The following is an 18159-nucleotide window of genomic DNA, read 5'->3' on the forward strand; positions in this document are numbered from 1 at the left end:
TATATTTATATTTATATAAAAAGACCAATAATAGCAGTATGTTATGCATCAATAGCAGCAACAGCTTTTCCAGGTTCTGCAGTCATCTGAACAAAATTATAGACATTTAGCACATTCCATTAAAAAAAAAAAGGAAAAGAATAATATACAGAAAACAGGAAAGTTCTGTTGCTGTTGTGGTACCAGGCACCATTTTTTTTATTAGCATCTTAATCATCATGTGGAAAGAGAACATTCTAGAGTAATATCATTAAATATAGCTCTGTCACTATGATGTATCATAAAGCAGGTACAAGATATTTTACATTCACAGAGGTATGATGCAGTACCGTCCTACATCAATAATACTAGAATTAGTTTTGGTTTTCAATTTCCTTTGTCTGCAAATAAGATTGCTACCCCTGCTTTTTTCTTGGCTCCTGTCACATGGAGAATTGTTTTCTATCCTTTCACTTTCAGTCTATGGGCTTCTCTTTGCACTCGGTGTGTTTCTTGTATACAATATATTGTTGGAGTTTGCTTCTTATTCCATTTTGCCAGTCTGTTTCTCTTGATTGGTGAGTTGAGGCCATTGACATTGATGGTTATAACTGATATGTACGGATTTATTATTAACGTGTTATTGGCCTTTAGTTGACTCTTTTTACTTTTTCACCTTCTCCTTTTAGTTTCTTGCCTTGCCTATTTGATTTGCTCTGTTGGGCCTCGTGGTGTTGTTACCTTCATTGTCTTTTTCTAGGATCTTGTTTAGGATTGCTTGTAGTGCTGGTTTGGTATTCATGTAGTTTCTCAGGTGTTCTTTGTCGTGGAAGTGTCTTATTTCCCCATCCATTTTGAAAGAGAGTTTTGCAGGATACATCAGTCTAGGTTGGAGGTTGTTCTCTTTTAGTACTTGAAAAATCTCATTCCAGGCTCTCCTTGCCCCAAGGGTTTGTGTTGAAAAGTCTGCTGTGATTCTGATGGACTTCCCTTTGTATGTGATTTGTTTCTTTTCTCTTACTGCTTGTAGTATTTTGTGCTTCTGTTGGGTTTCTGGGATCTTGATTATTATATGTCTAGGTGTAGATTTTTTTTGACTGTGGCTAGTTGGGGTCCTGTATGCCTCAGTTATCTGAATGTCAAATTCCCCTCTGTTTGGGAAGTTTTCTGTCATTAATTCTGCGAACATCTCTTTTAAGTCATTTGTATTTTCTCCTGCTACTTCATGGATTCCTATCAGTCTTAATGTTATTCTTCTTTGCATCATCTAGGAGTTGCTGATCGATTTCACGTGATCTCCTACTGTTTTTAAGAGACCTCTCTTTTCATGGTCACTGCAATCTTATCTTCTATATCTGAGAGTCTATCTTTGCATTCTTTCATTCTATTGAGAACACTTTCAATGGTGTGTTTAATCTCCTGGATATCTGTTTGAATCTGTTTTATGGATTCCATTTCTTTCCTATGTTGGGCATTTATTTTTTGCATTTCTTTCTTATGCTGGGCCATCATGGTTTCTATTATGGTCCTGAGCTCATCTATTTTTTGTCAGTTTCTGCTCTAGAGTCTCGAATCACAACTACCATTTTGCTCACTATCTCAATGGTTACCTGGGAAATTATTTCTGTTTTGAATTTTTCTAGAGCCTGATTGATCTGTTTTGTCTCAAATCCCGACTTCCATTTTGCTCACTCTATCTATGGTTACCTGGGAAATTATTTCTGTTTTGAATTTTTCTAGAGCCTGATTGATCTGTTTTGTTACTTCCTGTGCTTTGAGTTCAGGGTGTCCTGGTGATTCACTATCAGCCTTTTCATCCTCATGTGCCCTACTGTTTGCCATTGGTGAACTGGAAGTCTGTCTTTGTGTCTTGCTTAAGTGTTTTCTCATTTTTATTTTTGTTGTCAGACTGTCCTTGGTTTAATTTCTGGGTTATCACCCAAATCTTCCTGATATAGTTGCGCCCTAGCTTCTGTGTCTCTAACGACCCACAGACATTCTCATCTTCATAACGTCAGAGAAAACAACTCATCCAATCAACCACAATCCTTTATCCCAACTGATACAATCAGCAGCACATTAAGATCAAGCACAACTTGGAAACTCACCACCTGTTGTGCTCACTAGTCTATCACCCTTAAACCATTTGAATTAAATTGAAATCAAGAAGCAGTCCAGAACATGTCTGCAGTGAACAAAATTTCAATATAGTATATTTACCATTTAATGGCTCAGACAGAGTTAGGAACCAAGACCCCTGATCTCAGCTGATGGCTGAACCCCATGATGCAGACTGACCTCAGGCTGCAAGGCCCAGATTGAGTTCCCCAACCTTCTGAATGGTTGAACTCCACACTGTTCTACTACAGGTTTCCCAAGCCCTTTCTTTAAAGATGTTCAAAGTTGGGAACTCAGAAAAATACCCTTTATGACCACCTCTGCCTCTGCAGAGTGGATCCAAAGACTGGCACAGTCAGGAGGTCTGAGAGTGTGTGGTGGCAGGGTTAAGGGGAGTTATGGGGGTTCAGGGGCATCCTTGTGGCTACCTTCCTGGCGCTGGAGCGATGGTGACTGGGGTGGGAGAAGGCGTGGCTCTCCTTCCCGGGGTGGATCAGGGCCCACACTACCTTACAGGCACTGGAGTGTTTTCCATTTCTTGACTGTACTCTTGCATCCATAGGAAGAAACCAACTTTGTCATAATTTGTGACCTTTTAAATGATTTGTTGCTTTTTTTGTATGTATCTTGTTTAGGATTTTTGCCTCTATGTTCATTAAAGAAATTGGCTGTAGTTTTTTCATTTGTTTTGTTTTTTTGTACCAGAGATTGAACTCGGGTTTTTGCATTTGTAAGGCAGGCATTGGCTATACTCTAATAAATCCCCGGCCCCTGTAGTTTTCTTTTTTTATGAAGACCTTCTCTGGTTTTGGTATCAGGGCAATCTTGATTCTAGCAATGAGTTTGGCAGTATGTATTCTCTCTTTCAGTTGCCTGGAAGAGCTTTAGGAGTATTGGACTTTGATGTTCCCTGACTGTTTCATGGAAGTCTGCAGTGAATATATCAGGTCCTGAGATTTTTTTTAGTTGTTGGGGTATTTATTACCACCTCTGTTTCACTGTCTGTTAGTGGTCTGTTCAGGTGATTTATATCTTCTTGGTTCAATTTTGGTAGTTTATGTGGACCTTCTAAGGTCTCCCATATATTAGAATATAAGTTTTCAAAATAGTTTCTTGTAGTCCTCTGGATTTTAGTGGTGTCTGTGTTAATTTCTCCTTCATTTCTCTTTGCTTGAATAAGAGGTTTTTTTTTCCTTTTTTTTACTACGTTTAGGTAAGGGTTCATCTTTCTTGTCTTATTATTTCTGCTCTGATCATCATTTATTCCCTTCCACTAATTTTTTTTACTTGTATTCCTCTTTTTCTGGGACAGTGGGATACATCATTAGGCTATGTGTTTGGTATTGCTGTATTCTTTCAGTGGAGATATTCACAGCCACAAACTTCCCTGTTGCTAATGCTTTCATTGTGTCCCATAGATTTTGATTTGTTTCACTTGTCATTTTAATATGTCTTTATTCTTAATTGATTCAAAGGATTTTTCATTTTTTTCCCTATTTTCTTCTGTGACCCATTGTTTATTAATAATATATTATTTAATTTTCATGTGTTCATGTTGTTTCTGTGGGGTTTTTTACTATTGGTATCTGGTTTCATTTTCACGATGAAACACTTGCAAAAAGTGGATTATTACAATGACTTTGTTTTTATTTAAACAGGCTTTATGGCCTAAGATATTGTCTGTTTTTGAAAAACTTTCATGTGCTGATAAGAAAGATGTAGATTCTGTTTTTATTGGATAAAACGCTCTAGATACCTGTTAAAGTTTTCGAATCAATGGTGTAATTTAACTCTGATATTTCTTTGTTGATTTTTTGTGCAGCTGGCCCGTCTGTTTTTGAGACTTGGGTATTGAAAACTCTTCCACGATGATGACATTGGTGTCCACCTGTTCTTTTATGTCCAGTAGTTTTTGCTTTATGATGTGTGTGCCAACATCCGGTAACCATATAATTATAATGTTATCTCTTCCCATTGAATTATTCCCTTCACAAGAGTGTAGTATCCATTTTTGTCTCTTCTGACCGAGAAAACATTTGCGAGATGAAAAAAATACATCGATGCCTTGTGTATTAATTCTCTTTGTAGTGTATGAAACAGCAAATCCTGAATGTCAAATGCAGGCAATATAAGTGATAAGCAAATGTGACCATGTCACTTTCCTCTTGGAGCTGTGAGTCTCATGAATGGAATTTTAATATAAAATCTCTCTTGTGCCACAGGATGTGGGCTGGTTCGACGACCCTAACAACACCACTGGAGCATTGACTACCAGGCTCGCCAATGATGCTGCTCAAGTGAAAGGGGTACGTGCCTCCTTCCTGGTAGTGACTGTATTAATTTGCATTTGAACATCAGCATGGCATTGGTCTTATCATTACAGGTGTTATTTGTTATCATTGAGAAAACAGACATCAAAGCCAGAAATACATCAAGCTGAATAGCAATGTTTTCCAACTCTTATTTGTTGTACATTGTAATTAGTACTCTTTCTTTCCTCATTGCTGTTATTTATACTCTTAAGAAGATGTATGGAAAAGAACATGTCTTTGGTAAGGAAGGATTTTCAGCATGTGATTCAGGATCATTGTAGTAGTGCTCAATCAGTGGAAAATTATAATTGCTGCTGAAGAAGGATGTGTGTTGTTGCTGTTGAAAAAATTCAAGGGCATTATAGTCCAGAAGGGGAAGAAGAAAATATTCCTAAAAATAGCCTGAAAGAAATGAAAAGCACATTACATACAAAAGCAAGTGTAGGAGGAATGCCGTTAAATCATCAAACCATCAGATTTAAATTTTTAGCTAAAGTGACAGTTTCTCCAATTACAAATTTTTGTGGCTGTAATCTACAAAATGATGTGAAACTTGGAGTAGCAATGTGATTTCTGCTGTCTTCCCCCAGTGTGACCTGAGTCAAACTCTGTATTTTAATTGCACTGTGAGGCAACATTATATTGACATTACATTTTGAATGTGGGAACACAAAGAGAGCTGCACACTTGTAATATAAGTCTTAAGAGACGAACACATCAACGAAAATCAAGATTTAGATCAAGCTGCATAAACAGGAATACAGTACAATAGACCCTGCTTGACATCACTTTGAACTCTACAAAAGCTAACAGTTTTATCCTGATGAAGTCTACGTGCTTTGCAACACTGCCAAAAAAAAAAATAAAAATCTTTGGAAAAATGTTAGGAGAGTGTGGAGTCGAGGCTGGGTGGTTGTTGTTGAGGAAGAGAGGCCACACTGCAGGGTGATGCAGGACCGAGGCCTGAGAGAGGACAGGTGCCATCTCGGTGTGTTCCTGGAGAAGATCAGCAGGTGCAGAAGCCTGAGGCTGGAGCACCCTCGCATTGGTGTCCACACAGAGCGGGCGGAGTACAGTGAGTGAAGACAAAAGCGTCGTAACGATCCTTGGCAGTATTGTGTCTGGAACTGGGTGGTGGGCCACTGTAGGTTTTGACCAAGGGAATGGCATATCTGCGATTTTGTAAGGACCACTCTGACTGCTGTGTGAAGATGCTGAGGGAGACATCGATATAGGCAGGGAGTTCATTACAGGAGACGGATGATGTGGGGTTAGACTGGGCATCTTACTAAGTGTAAGGACATGTAGTTAATTCGGATGTAGTTTAAAGCTGTAGCCTATAGAATTTCTTGGATGGATTAGATAAGGGACGAGAGAACAGGGATTTAAGGATGATTCTAAAATTTTTGACTGGCACACTGAAAAAGGAGAATTGAACCGCTGAGCTAACTCCCTGGCCCTGGAATTGACTTTTGATGACATTGCGAAGCCCCTTGGATCAGTAAGTTTGAGAGAGACTTAACATTCTCAGTGGGACATGGTCAGTTTGTGACGCTCACAGTAGAAATCGCCAAGGAGACAGACGTCAAAGATGCGAGTGTTTTTGTGTGTCTGGAGAAGTCGTACCAGAGAAGTGCTGCCTGGAAATGCAGTGTACATTTGGAGATTTTTCAGGGCACTGCTGGCTTTTAAATCCACAACACAGGATGGGACACCGAGCGTGTGTGGGTAACAAGCCTTGAGTCCAAAGCCTCGTCCTGAGAAAGAAACAGCAAAGAACGGTGCGAAGGAGTCGCCAATGAGGGAGGAAGGAAGTGTCCTGGGAACAACTGAGGAAGTAGTTTAAAGAGGGAGCAAACTGGGAGACCAGACACGGAAGATAAGCTTGTAAGACGCTTGAACAGTTCACATGCTGCAGTGGCTTGGCAGTGCTTACAATTCCAACAAGAGCAGTTTCTGGTGCGTGCTGGGAAAAAAAGCTTGGTGGAAGGAGGCTCAAAGGATGGGACGAGAAAGAAGGCACAGCTGGACCCAGGGTGCACAGACTGGTAAATGAGGCAGAGGAATGAGGTGGTTCGTGGAGGACGACAGGAAAGTATTAACTTGTATTCTAATTACTTAGAGCATCAGTAAATGATGTCAGGGGAAGCCCATTTCGCTAGGGTGGTGACCACTGTGGTTAAGTTCAGTCTTCCAGGCTCCTAAGGCCTGTATTCACTAAGCTTTGCTGCCCTACCTTTCGGGTGTGCATCGGCACCCTGCCGTGTACGTCCGTGTGCTGTGACAGACACAGACAGCCCCACGTCCCGTATGGTGTGCTGGACACAGCCCTACGCGGGATATGAACTCAGCTCCTTGCAGCAGAACTCTGAACAGACGATGTGGCTTGTTGCTCTGTGTCCCCGCACTTCTCCCACTTGCTGAGTTGCTCTGGAGTTAAGACTTGTCTCACGCGACAGCACTGTCCTGAGCCTGTCATTTTTGTGGAGTCTTTTCTCTCCACAGTGTCATGGTGAAGCCCTTCACCCTGTCCTCTAGTATAGGTGCTCACTGGTGCAGACCTCGTGCTTTCTACTTCTTTCCTCAAAGACATCTTAGCCTGCACCCAACAGTGTTAACACCTGCATATCTTATTTTCTTTTTGAAGTATTAGTGCATGTTTGCAGTACATAATGTTTATACTCCTTGTGCAGAGTTCATACACACTGAACACATCTTAATTCGTTTTTTTATCCCCTCTCTCCTGCAGCTCCCTCTGTTCTCTGTTTTTAAAAAAAAAAACTTACAGCTCCCTTTTTAATTTTTTGTTCATATTTTACTACTACATGTTTGCAATACAAAAAGTTTACAGTTATCCTGGATGTAGATACATGTATATAAAACAGCTTGGTTCTTCTTTTAATCCCCTTCCAACCTGCCTCTCTCTGTCAGTGTGTGAATCCCCTCTTTACATTTTTGTTCTAGACGCCTGTGTATGAGACACCGCGTTTGCACGCACTCTGTCTTTGGTACCGATGGGCGGCGCCTCTGAAGTCTTCCTTTCTCTTCCCTCCACTCACCCCCTGCTCCTGCATCTCCTTAACTTCTTCCCATTGCTTCAGTTCTGTCTCTTCATTTCCTCCCGTCCATTCTTCATTTTGTTCTCTCATTGTACTTGGCCTTGCTCAGATGAGGGATGCCATACAGTGTTGGTTTTTTGTTTTGTATTTGGCACCGGTGATTGAACTCCGGTCCTTGTGCTTGAGAAGCAGGCGGCGGAGCCACTGAGCTAAATCCCCGGCGCCATACAGTGTTTAAGCTTGTATGTCTGATTTATTTCACTCAACACTTTATTTTTTAAATACATCCATTTTTCTACAAATGTCTTAAGTTTATAGCTGAGTAGGATTCCATTAGATACAGTTGCCACATTTTCCTTATCCAGTCATCTTTGGTTGGCTATATGGGCCTCTTCCAACATTGGGTCATTATAAATAGTGCTGCTATAAACGTGCGTGTGATTTATCACTATAATATGTACATCTTGAATTCTTTCAGGAAGATCAGTAGAAAGGGCGTAACTGGGTCAAATGGAACTTCTAGTTTTAGTTCTTGTGTGATCCACTCTGAGGCGGCACTGTTTCCCCGAACGTACAACGGTGGCCAAAGTATTAATAAGATCAAACAGGTCGGTGACAGTCATTGAACTAGGAGATCCTAGTCTTGTTATCACAGATTGTCAGAGGACAGTTACACCCTGGTGATGCCACTGGCTAGGCTGTTTATATTGAGGGAGAAATGGCTGTGTGTATGTGTATAAATAGCGTGGGCATTTGGTGTGCATGTGTGGAATTAGCAGGGACATGTGTTCCTGTCTACACTGACGTGGACACAAAGCTGTATGTACTTTTGTGTCTGCTGAATTCCACAGTGCGAGATAATGTGATTATTTTTTTACATAAACATTTAAATGCTGGCCATGCTGTCATGAATTTGTGCTCCCCGTGGCAGGTTCACATCAAATTTGTTTACTTAGTGATATTTGTGTGTCTAGGTTAATCATCTGTTCAAATTTAATTTTCGCTTCAATGAAACCTCTTCTCAGATGGATTTGAAAATTATTGGAGTGTCTTAATTCTCCTAACCATAAACCAGAATAAAATATAACTCAATATAATATCCTGTGTTACCTTGGTCCCTTTAATTTCACTTGATCCATGGTCCAGATTTCTGCACAGCGGAAGACAAGGTGAGCCTTATACAAATCAAAAGCAGCTGGGTTTTTTAATTATTTTTTTCTGTGAAACAAAGCTGAGGTTTTGTTGAGTTTTAATATCATAGATATTCCTAAATTCAAAAGGAAGTTCCTGATGTAGGCTTTTAATCCAATTTGCTGAAATACTTTTGAATTATAGTTTCATTGCTGTGATGGTGTTTCGAGGTAGAAATAACAGGAGAGAAAGGCATGGGAGAAGTGATCGGTCCTCAGAGCCTTGTAGGAATAGATGTGAGACAGTGAGCGTCAGGCTTTAGAATCAGCAGTGGTCAGCAATGCAGTGTCAGTGAAAACGTAAGGCATTGATCTCCTGCGGCATGTAGTCCCACATATTTTAAGTTGCTTTCTTGGACATTAAGAGGAAGCAATCATCTTTCACCTATCTTAACTTCTCTGGTCCTTGACTACCATCCAGAGCTCGACATGTGTATGCATGAAGGTTAGCGGTAGGAAACGAATTAGGACACAGACTTGCAGAACCTGAGAACAGGAGCAGCCTGTACCATCCCTGCGGTGCACATTCTCCAAGCTGCATCCTCTGACCTTCACATGGAAAAGGTGCAGGTCAGAGAGATGGCGCTGAAGATCATTGTACTCTGGCCCGTGCCCAATTTCAAAAGTAACCCTTCAATGAAGCTCAGTAATTCTGTCCGATAAAAATAATCATGCTTCTACTACTTTTGTTGTCTCTTTCAGCCCTGGTTGCCTATTATGGAGTTAATATGTATAAATGGCTAATGGTTGTAGCACTTCTCCTTACTATGTTAATCAAGGGATTATGTTAGAAACATATTATGTGATTTTGGGAGCATTGATGTGGGGAATTATGAAAGATTCTTCTCCAGAATTCGCAGTAAATATCTTTGGTTATGAATATACTTCCTGATGTTCTTAATTGGGAGAGATTTGTACAAAGTGATGGCCATGAGACTGGCTGTCCTAGAGTGTACGCCATCGTGTTTATCTGAGACCAGCTCCACTTGAGCAGAAGAAATCTGGGGAGAGCAAAACAGCATGGGACATCTCCAGATAAAGTCAGTCTGGCACCAGAGCAGGAATTGTGGTGGGTTGAAGACACAATTTTTCCAGGATAGAAGGAATGTGGTGGACAGAGTGATGGACAGAATTGGCTTTGTACAGTGACTTCTGTTTTTTCTTTGTAATTGTTTTATGCAGTTGGCTTTTATTTTTAATTTTTTGTCTTTCCGCGTTTGCAGTACATAATTAATATTCATCGTTTTTGAGTTGGAACATGCACATAATACATTGTAGTTCTTTTTTCATCCTCTTCACCTCCATTCTTTCCCCCTTCCTTTTTCATCTCTTGATCACCTACCCATTTGCAAAGGATTTTCCTCCCCATTTATGATTCTCTCTCTTTTATTTTGCTGTTTCATTTATTTATACTTTGGGGAACCATGTGATATTTAAGCTTCTGTGTCTGATCTACTTCACTTGACATTATGACCTCAAGGTGCATCCGTTTTCCTACAAACCACTCAGATTTAGCATCTGGCTTTAAAGTTGACAGTCACTGCCCACTGCAAAAGGCCGTGGTCAGGCTCTGTCTGGCCCTCATACTGAAGGTTATAAATTAACTTTCTGCCGGGGATTTAGCTCAGCGGTTCAGTGGCCTGCCTTGCAAGCGCAAGGACCCGAGTTCAATCCCCCGTACCAAAATAAATAAATAAATTAATTAATTAATTAACTAACTTTGATAATTTTCAAGTATATATATTCATTCCTAACTCATTCCAGGTTAAATTAAACATAAGGAGCATTTCAAATAGGCCCAAATATATTTGAACATCCTTAATGGACCCTTCTACCCTTAAATTATAAATAGCTGTGTGAATTACATTGAAAATTTCTACTGTTCTCTGGTGGAAATTAATATAATAGACTATGTTTTTAACTGGCAGAGCATGCCTTACTGATCATGCTTTGAGTGATAAAGAATTCCTTGCTTTTAAAATATCAGAAGAGAGAGAAATGTACCGTGAATTCTAGATTATTGATCTCCTACTTTCAGGATTCATTTAGAAATAATGGAAATCCACATTTTTGAAACCCAGTAAATTAGGCCAGGTATTTAGCTCACTGTCACCATGCCTGCCTGGAAAGGCCCTGAGTTCTATCCCCGGTACCAAAATAAAAAAAAGAAAGAAGGAATAGTAATCTTCCATAAAGTAAATATTCACTAAACAAGAAAACTTTCCTTTTATTTCATAATCAAGATGATAGTTTATAGACTACCATAATCTTCACAAATATATTATGATGTGCTTTAAATTTAATATAAAAATGTGTTTATACTTTGTTTTGCCTTTCAGGCTATTGGTTCCAGGCTGGCTTTAGTTGCCCAGAATGTAGCAAATCTTGGGACAGCGATTATTATTTCCTTCATCTATGGATGGCAGTTGACCCTTTTACTCTTGGCCATTGTACCCATGAGTGCCATAGCTGGAGTTCTTCAGATGAAAATGTTGTCTGGGAATGCACTCAAAGATAAGAAAGAGCTGGAAGGTTCTGGGAAGGTGAGTCCAACAAAGTGTAACTGTTATCTGAGGAGAGACAAGTATTCTTATTATCACTGGTGTTTTGTTATTCCTGTACTTACTGTGCTCTGGGAATTATTTTCTAACCATTTTTGAAGACTACTTTTATGCCTGTTGCACAGGTTAGAAACTATCACTTTGTGACATCACCCTCTTCTGTTTCTCTGTTCTCACCTTTTTCTTTTTGTTCTTTCCTTCTTTGGTTTCTCCTCTTTCCTTTCTACCTGTTGTCTTTCTCCCTCTTCTTTCTTTTAAACAAAGTTAAATCCATCTCTATTGAGGAAAGTAGGACAATTTTTTTACCCATGGTCGGGGAGACTCAGTATGGAGAATCCTTAATTCTGTGTGGTGTAAAGGATTGCTGACTTTCACTTTAATCATGACCCCCTCCCTTCATCCTTTCTTGATTTCTCCTTCCCTGCTTATTTTTTGCAAGCTTTTTTTTTTCTCATTATTTAACAAATACTCGTGGCATTCACTGTGTTTCCTGCAGAGGCTTTACTCCTTACAACGACCCTGTGAGTTATGTTTTCTTTTTTATTGTCCTGCTCCACTGCCTGAGAGCTGGTAAGTCTGGAGCCAGGATTCCAACTCAGACACAACTGCTCCTGTGAGCTAGAACGCAAACAAGTCCCCTGATGACAGAACTTGGTCTGAGATCACATGATCTGGGTCATAGCAGAAAGGAGCGGTCAGAACAGGGCTGGCCTGGAAACTGGTCCTGATGTCTAGGCAGGGAAACATCTGGCAGCGGACATTCCAGGTACCCAGAGTTAGGTGAGTGTGGTCTGGCTCTCAGCAGACTCAGGTGACCGAGGTTGTCTCTGAGCCAGGAGCCTCATGAGTGTGAATGACGAGGCAGGTTGTTTCTCTCCTCAGAAACTTTGTCCTCTACGTGTCCGCAGCTCCTCAGACTCTGTGCCCTATTGTGTTCTGGGAAAATCCTTTGGACCAGGTGTAGTGCTTAGCATCCAGTGTGCTGACATTTATTAAGGCCAAAAATGAAGACCAACCAAATACAGATCTCATGTGGGTGTCTGAGCTTTCTGCAGGTTGCAGCTGGCGACTCGGTTAGGTTATGGTTTGGAACAGGTAACCTTGGCCCCAGCCTGGAAAGTCCTGTCTCAATAACTCTATTAAAAATACACTTTGGGGCCGGGTGTGTGGTGCGCGCCTGTAATCCCAGTACTTGAGAGGCTGAGGTAGGAGGATTGCTGTGAGTTCGAGACCAGCCTAGGCCACATAGTGAGTTCCAGGTCAGTCTCAACTACGTGGTGAGACCCTGTCTCAAACCCCCCACCAATACACTTTGGGTATATTTCCCCCTATGGTGTGACTCTTCACTTGAAGAGAAAATGGCACAATCTAGGGGGAAACGAAAAAGAAGGAAATAATGACTGTTTGGCAGTGTCATTATTTAATGAGGGAAATGTGTGAACTGCCTGAGAAAGGAGTCTTGGATTATTTACAGGAAAGCCATGACGGATCCTAGCTGATACCCATGCTTAGCACCCTTGCAGCTGGGACTAGATGCAAGGCTGGTGGGGTTCTGTCAGGGGCGAGGAAGGGGGTCCTGATGGCCATGGACACGGGTGAATACGGCAGGTTTCTGAGTGAAGAACAGGATCACGACCAGTGCTCTTAATTCAGTGGTGTTCTTGAGAGGGTCGGAGGCTCATAGGGAAAGTGGTGGTCGCAGCACCAACCCGTGGATGTAATACTGAAATTCGGTCCTCATCTGCTGATGAGTCTCCCGTTAGCATTTATTTCATGGTAGTAAGAGCTCTGCATACATCATCTCACTTAATGCTCCCTGTAACTGCATTGGACACATAAGAAAACTCAGAGTTCAGACAGATGAAGATCTTCGCCAAAGTCATACAGAAGCAGCCCTGTCAGATTCACCCAGAGACAGTCTCCCGATATTTGTGTCCATCCTTGCTCACCAGTATTCTATATTCTTTTTACCAAAGCTGCTCTAATCTCTCAAACATATAAATCAGTCATGCTGATCCCTAGTTAAAGCGTTCTGATTTCTTATTACTGCAACTAGAACAGACTCTGTCCTTGTCTGTTGTTCTAAAACGCGTCACGCCCCGCCAGTGACCTCTGAGAGGTCGTGTTACACAGCACGCTGTGGTGTCCGTGCCTCCCACCTCATTCCCAGGTCTTCCTGGAATTCCTGGCACACGCAGGCTCCCTCTGATCCGCTGTGGCTGGCCTTGTTTACGTTACTCGAATCTCAGAACTTTGCATTTTCAAGTGACATTCAACGAAATTTAAAGATAGACAGTGGGAAACGGCGGCGGGCCTTTGGGAGATGGGAAGGGATACAGGGCAAGAGGAGAGGGGAGGGAGGGGAGGAGAAGGAGACAGAGGATTACGATTTGGGACGTGTGTGTACCAGCTCCCCACAAGGTGTATGCTCAATGGCTATTGCAAGCATACCCATAAAAAAAGAAAATAAATTTTAAAAGATGCTTATTCATTTTTTTTTCCTTTTTACAAAAGTATTTATTGCATAATGCTTTCTGGGAGAAACAGTGCTCTTTCTTCTTCTTTACAAGGAGAGTCTCCTTTGTTCTGCTGACCATTAAATCTCTATTTGAAACTCCTGGAATACATGAAGCTTTCTCTAATCGCTTCACTGCAAATAAAATGAAGGGATTATATTGTGAAGTCACTATATTGTTTTATTCAGCATGCACAGTCTGGGACTCAAACCCTCATTGATTGGGTTGTACACTGAAAAACAATAATATTCACAAATTCATAACAGGACACTTCTACCTTACAAAATGATGCACAGAAAATGTTTCTTAAACCATTACACTGAAATTTATCATAAAATCTGTTTTTGTTGTATTTTTTTTGGTACCATGGATTGAACTCCGAACCTTGTACTTGTGAGGCAGGCATTGAAACCACTGAGCTAAATCCCAAGCTCAAAATCTGTTTTTTTCCGCTTATACAGCTGTTGTTTGTTCACTGTTCATAATGCAGAGAACATCTGTTCTCTTAACAACTACATTAAAAATATTTCTAACTTGGTCTGGGGATTTAGCTCAGTGGTTCTGCCACCTGCTTTACAAGCACAAGGACCCGAGTTCAATCCCTGGTACCAAAAAAAATTTTTTTTTTTTCTAGAAAAACTGAACAAAGATTTTCATTGGGGAGTTTGATTGAGGGTATACTTTTCTAACTCCTTATTTCCTCTATTTTTTGGATTTTAAAATGAGTATATATATTTCATTTATTAAACATGTTTACAAAAACGAGGCATGGTGATATAGGTCTGTAATCCCAGTACTCTCAGAAGCTGAGGCAGGAGAATTGCAAGTTGGAACCCAGCCTGTGCAACTTAAGTGACTTCGCTATATAACCCTGTCTCCAAATGAAAAACTTTTTTTTTTTTTTTTTTTTTTTAGGGATTGAACACCGGTCCTTGAGCTTGTGAGGCAGGCAGTGACATCACTGAATCCCTGGTGAAAAAGCAATTTTTGAAGGTTGGGGGTGTAGTTCATTGTGAAACTGTGGGTTAAATACTCAGTACAAAATATTACGCAGGAGAAATTATAAAATATTTTAGCATAAATTAAACATGGATATTTTCCTGTCATTTAAACTAGCTTATGGTTAACATAGTTCAGTCTTTTTGGACTGTCTGGATCAGAGAATATTATTATTTATCTCTGAGATAGAATCTCTCTGTGTTGACCAGGCTGACTTAAACTCAAGACAGTGGTGCATACCCATCCCCAATACTACAAAAACAAACAAATAAAAATAAATAGGTCTGGAGCTGTAATTCACTGGCCCATTCCTTGCCTAACGCAGATGAGGGACAGAGTTTGTTCTCAGAAATATACACACATAGCTGGGCGTGGTGGCACACGCTTGTAATCCCAGCACTAAGGAGGCTGAGGCAGGAGGATTGCTGTGAGTTCGAGACCAGCCTGGGCTGCATAGTGAGTTCCAGGCCAGTCTCAACTACATAGTGAGACCCTGTCTCAAAACACCAAACCAAACCAAACAAAACAAAACAAAAACAACCACACACATGCGCCCACACAGGTACACATGTGTGATGTGTACGCTTCAGGGCAAAATAGTACAGAAGCTAATAAGTAAAATACCCCCATATATAAATTATTCTTGGTTTATTGAAAACATAATTTGTCAACATTTTCCAAATATGATTTAGCTCTGAATAGCAATTATAAAGTATAATGACACCTAAAATATGTAAAATAACTGTACTGTCCACTTAAAACATGACCATCCTGGAAGAAGGAACACTGCAAATGGTGTAAAATACTGAGTTCCCAGGTTAATTTTGTAAAGTTATGTGGCTTTAGGCAAGTGCCTCCATCCCTGTAAGCCTTGGTTTCTCTTTCTGAAGAGGGAAAGTTTAAATTGGTTGATCTCCCTTCAGTTTGGTAAGTTACTTAGAATATTTTTTCCAGAAAGAAGATACATATAGGTACCAGTAAGTGAAAAATAAAGAATGTGTGATCATAAAACCAGTCTTACCCACCTGTTTTACAGAATTAAAACTAACTGCCCCGTTTGCCCTTGTGCCGCATGGCGATGTCTGTTACAGATCGCGACTGAGGCAATAGAAAACTTCCGAACTGTCGTGTCCCTGACCCGGGAGGAGAAGTTTGAACACATGTATGAGCAGAGCCTGCAGATACCGTACAGGTAAAACCACTGGAGGTGGGAGTTGCTTTCGGAAGGATGACTTTGCCCAGAAGGTAGGGTGCAAGTGGGCAGTACTTGTACTTAAGCAGCAAGTGGTGTGAATGCCAGTAAGCCCGGGTCTCTGAGGCTCACTTTCTTCTCTTGCAAAAGGAGATAGCTGGACCTTAATGATTGGTTTTCCCACTTTCCCTTTCTTTAGTGCTAGTAGGGCTTTTATTTTTTCTGAAAAAGTTTTCATTTGAAATCCAAACATATGACAGAGATAAAAATAAAGTTGCTATGGTATGAAGCGTGAGTCTGCACCCAGGCTGCCTGATTCCCAGCGTGTTCCTACACACACTTCCATGTCGCAGAGTTCCGTGTCCCTCAGAAAACCTAGTCTCAGTTCTTCTGCGATGCCTTCAGTAAGTCCCCCGGAGAATCGAGGGTCTCCTCTTGCTTCCCATGTTTATTCATAATTACTGTACCTCCATTGCATCAACAGATACCCGGCCAAACGGCTGGGTCCCCAAAGGCAGGGACGCCCGTATGCCCCTGTGTCACACCACGTGGTACCTGCAGTTCACAGGTGCTGGGTAGATGTCGCGGAGGGAATGTTGAGTATATGTTGACTATAAGTGCTAAATATTAAGTAGATTGGGAAAAGGGAGGGAGCTCTCATATATTGCTAACAGGTTCTATACAGATTACATAGGCTTAATACTTCATACATCGTATGTAGGGCTACAGTTCATCATTCATCAAGACACTGAACATCAGAAATAAAGCATATACTTCCTGTGTTTTTGTTTTCTGTAATACATATATTAACTTTAAAAATTATTTTTAAAACTCAAAAAAAATGAAGAATATAACTGAATTCATACAACTGGAAAAGTAAAATGAGGATGAAACATTTCTGTGGAGATTAAACCCATGTTTCTCTGTCATAACTGGTCCACAATCAACCAATGAAAAGTTACATTTTTAAGGACCGAGAAATGAAAGCACAATAATTTCTCAAATGTATTCCTTTCAGAAACTCTCTGAAGAAAGCACACATCTTTGGAATCACATTTTCCTTCACCCAGGCCATAATATTTTTTTCCTATGCTGCTTGTTTCCGGTTTGGTGCCTTCTTGGTGGTCCGTGGTTTCATGACTTTTGAAAATGTTCTGTTGTAAGTACTGGGTTAATATTGACAATATGACGTGAAGTAATCCTGGGATGGACATGCTTCATGTCTAGATAGAAATCCCTGGGAGCAGACTCATGAAGAGATTTAGTTGCTTGGGAAAGAGGCCTTTTCCCTCTGGGTCTCTGTTCTCAGCAACTTCCATTCTTCCCCTGCTAACTCCCTCACCCCTGACTTTGGTAAGTCTGTGGCTGGGTGAGTGAGTAACTGCAGAGGTCTCCAGAAGACACTGGCTCTTGGGAAGAAGCCTAGGCCCAAGCAAGGAGCCTGCTGGCTCCATGTAAAGGGCTTTTCAAGGCAGCAGGCACAATATGAAAGTGGTATTCATGTTCCACACACCCTGGAAGATCCCAGGATAGATTCACTTCTTCTCAATAAGGGAACACTTGCAAGGGAAGTGATGGAGAAATGAAAAAGAGAGAAAGGAAAATTAGATGAGTATTTTTGGCTACATTTTCATGCCTATACAAAATTATACTGTGGTCTAGAGAAGTCAGGGTTAATTTACTAATATATGAAAATCACCAGTTTAGGAGTGAAAACTCTGTGATCTTTCTGATCTTCTAGATTTGGTGATTGGTAGAACTCTTCCCTCTGACCATATACAAAAATAAAACTAATAAAGTTTTGCATTAAAATCAGAATCATGTGAGTCTCAGAATATAATGTGCTAGTATAATATTTCTGTTCTGTGTAGGCATTGATTTATTCTTGCAGTTTAATTCAGGATAGGCCTCACAGAAGATTTATAACGTCTGCTTTCTCATATGTACTGTGACATATGATGTACAGGTGTTATTTGTGATTATGACTTAAAGATCAAAGTTAGCATGGATATTAGGTCTTTGATTGCACAATTATTTGATGTGTCACTTTTCTTTGAATTGATGAATCTTGATGTCTCTTGGGCATTTTGGTTTGCAAAAATCAGTCTTCCAAGTAGATAAAGGAAAGTGGAGTCCTTTGTGAAGAGCTATAAGTAGATCCCAAAGGTTTGAATGATAAAAAGGATGACATTAACCATGTGTGTGATTTACTCAGAGCAAATTTTTAAACAAG

The 18159-nt window shown here is 40.5% G+C and overlaps 1 protein-coding gene across 6 annotated transcripts in view; it reads left to right on the plus strand.

Moving 5' to 3' along the window:
• Positions 1–18159, plus strand: part of LOC104868217 (ATP-dependent translocase ABCB1) — a 301331-nt gene that overhangs the window by 153474 nt on the left and 129698 nt on the right. For 4 of the 6 annotated variants that reach the window (XM_010632884.3, XM_010632883.3, XM_010632882.3 and 1 more), the window contains 4 exons: positions 4320–4403; positions 10998–11201; positions 15826–15926; positions 16945–17085. The exons of the other annotated variants lie outside the window; for them this stretch is intronic. In XM_010632884.3, the coding sequence (XP_010631186.1) occupies positions 4320–4403; positions 10998–11201; positions 15826–15926; positions 16945–17085 (530 nt within the window). The remainder of the gene's footprint in view (positions 1–4319; positions 4404–10997; positions 11202–15825; positions 15927–16944; positions 17086–18159) is intronic. 6 annotated transcript variants of the gene reach the window in all.

This window comes from Fukomys damarensis, unplaced genomic scaffold (genome assembly GCF_012274545.1).
Source record: "Fukomys damarensis isolate Sample0158 unplaced genomic scaffold, DMR_v1.0_HiC HiC_scaffold_4, whole genome shotgun sequence".
Taxonomy (NCBI): Eukaryota; Metazoa; Chordata; class Mammalia; order Rodentia; family Bathyergidae; genus Fukomys; species Fukomys damarensis.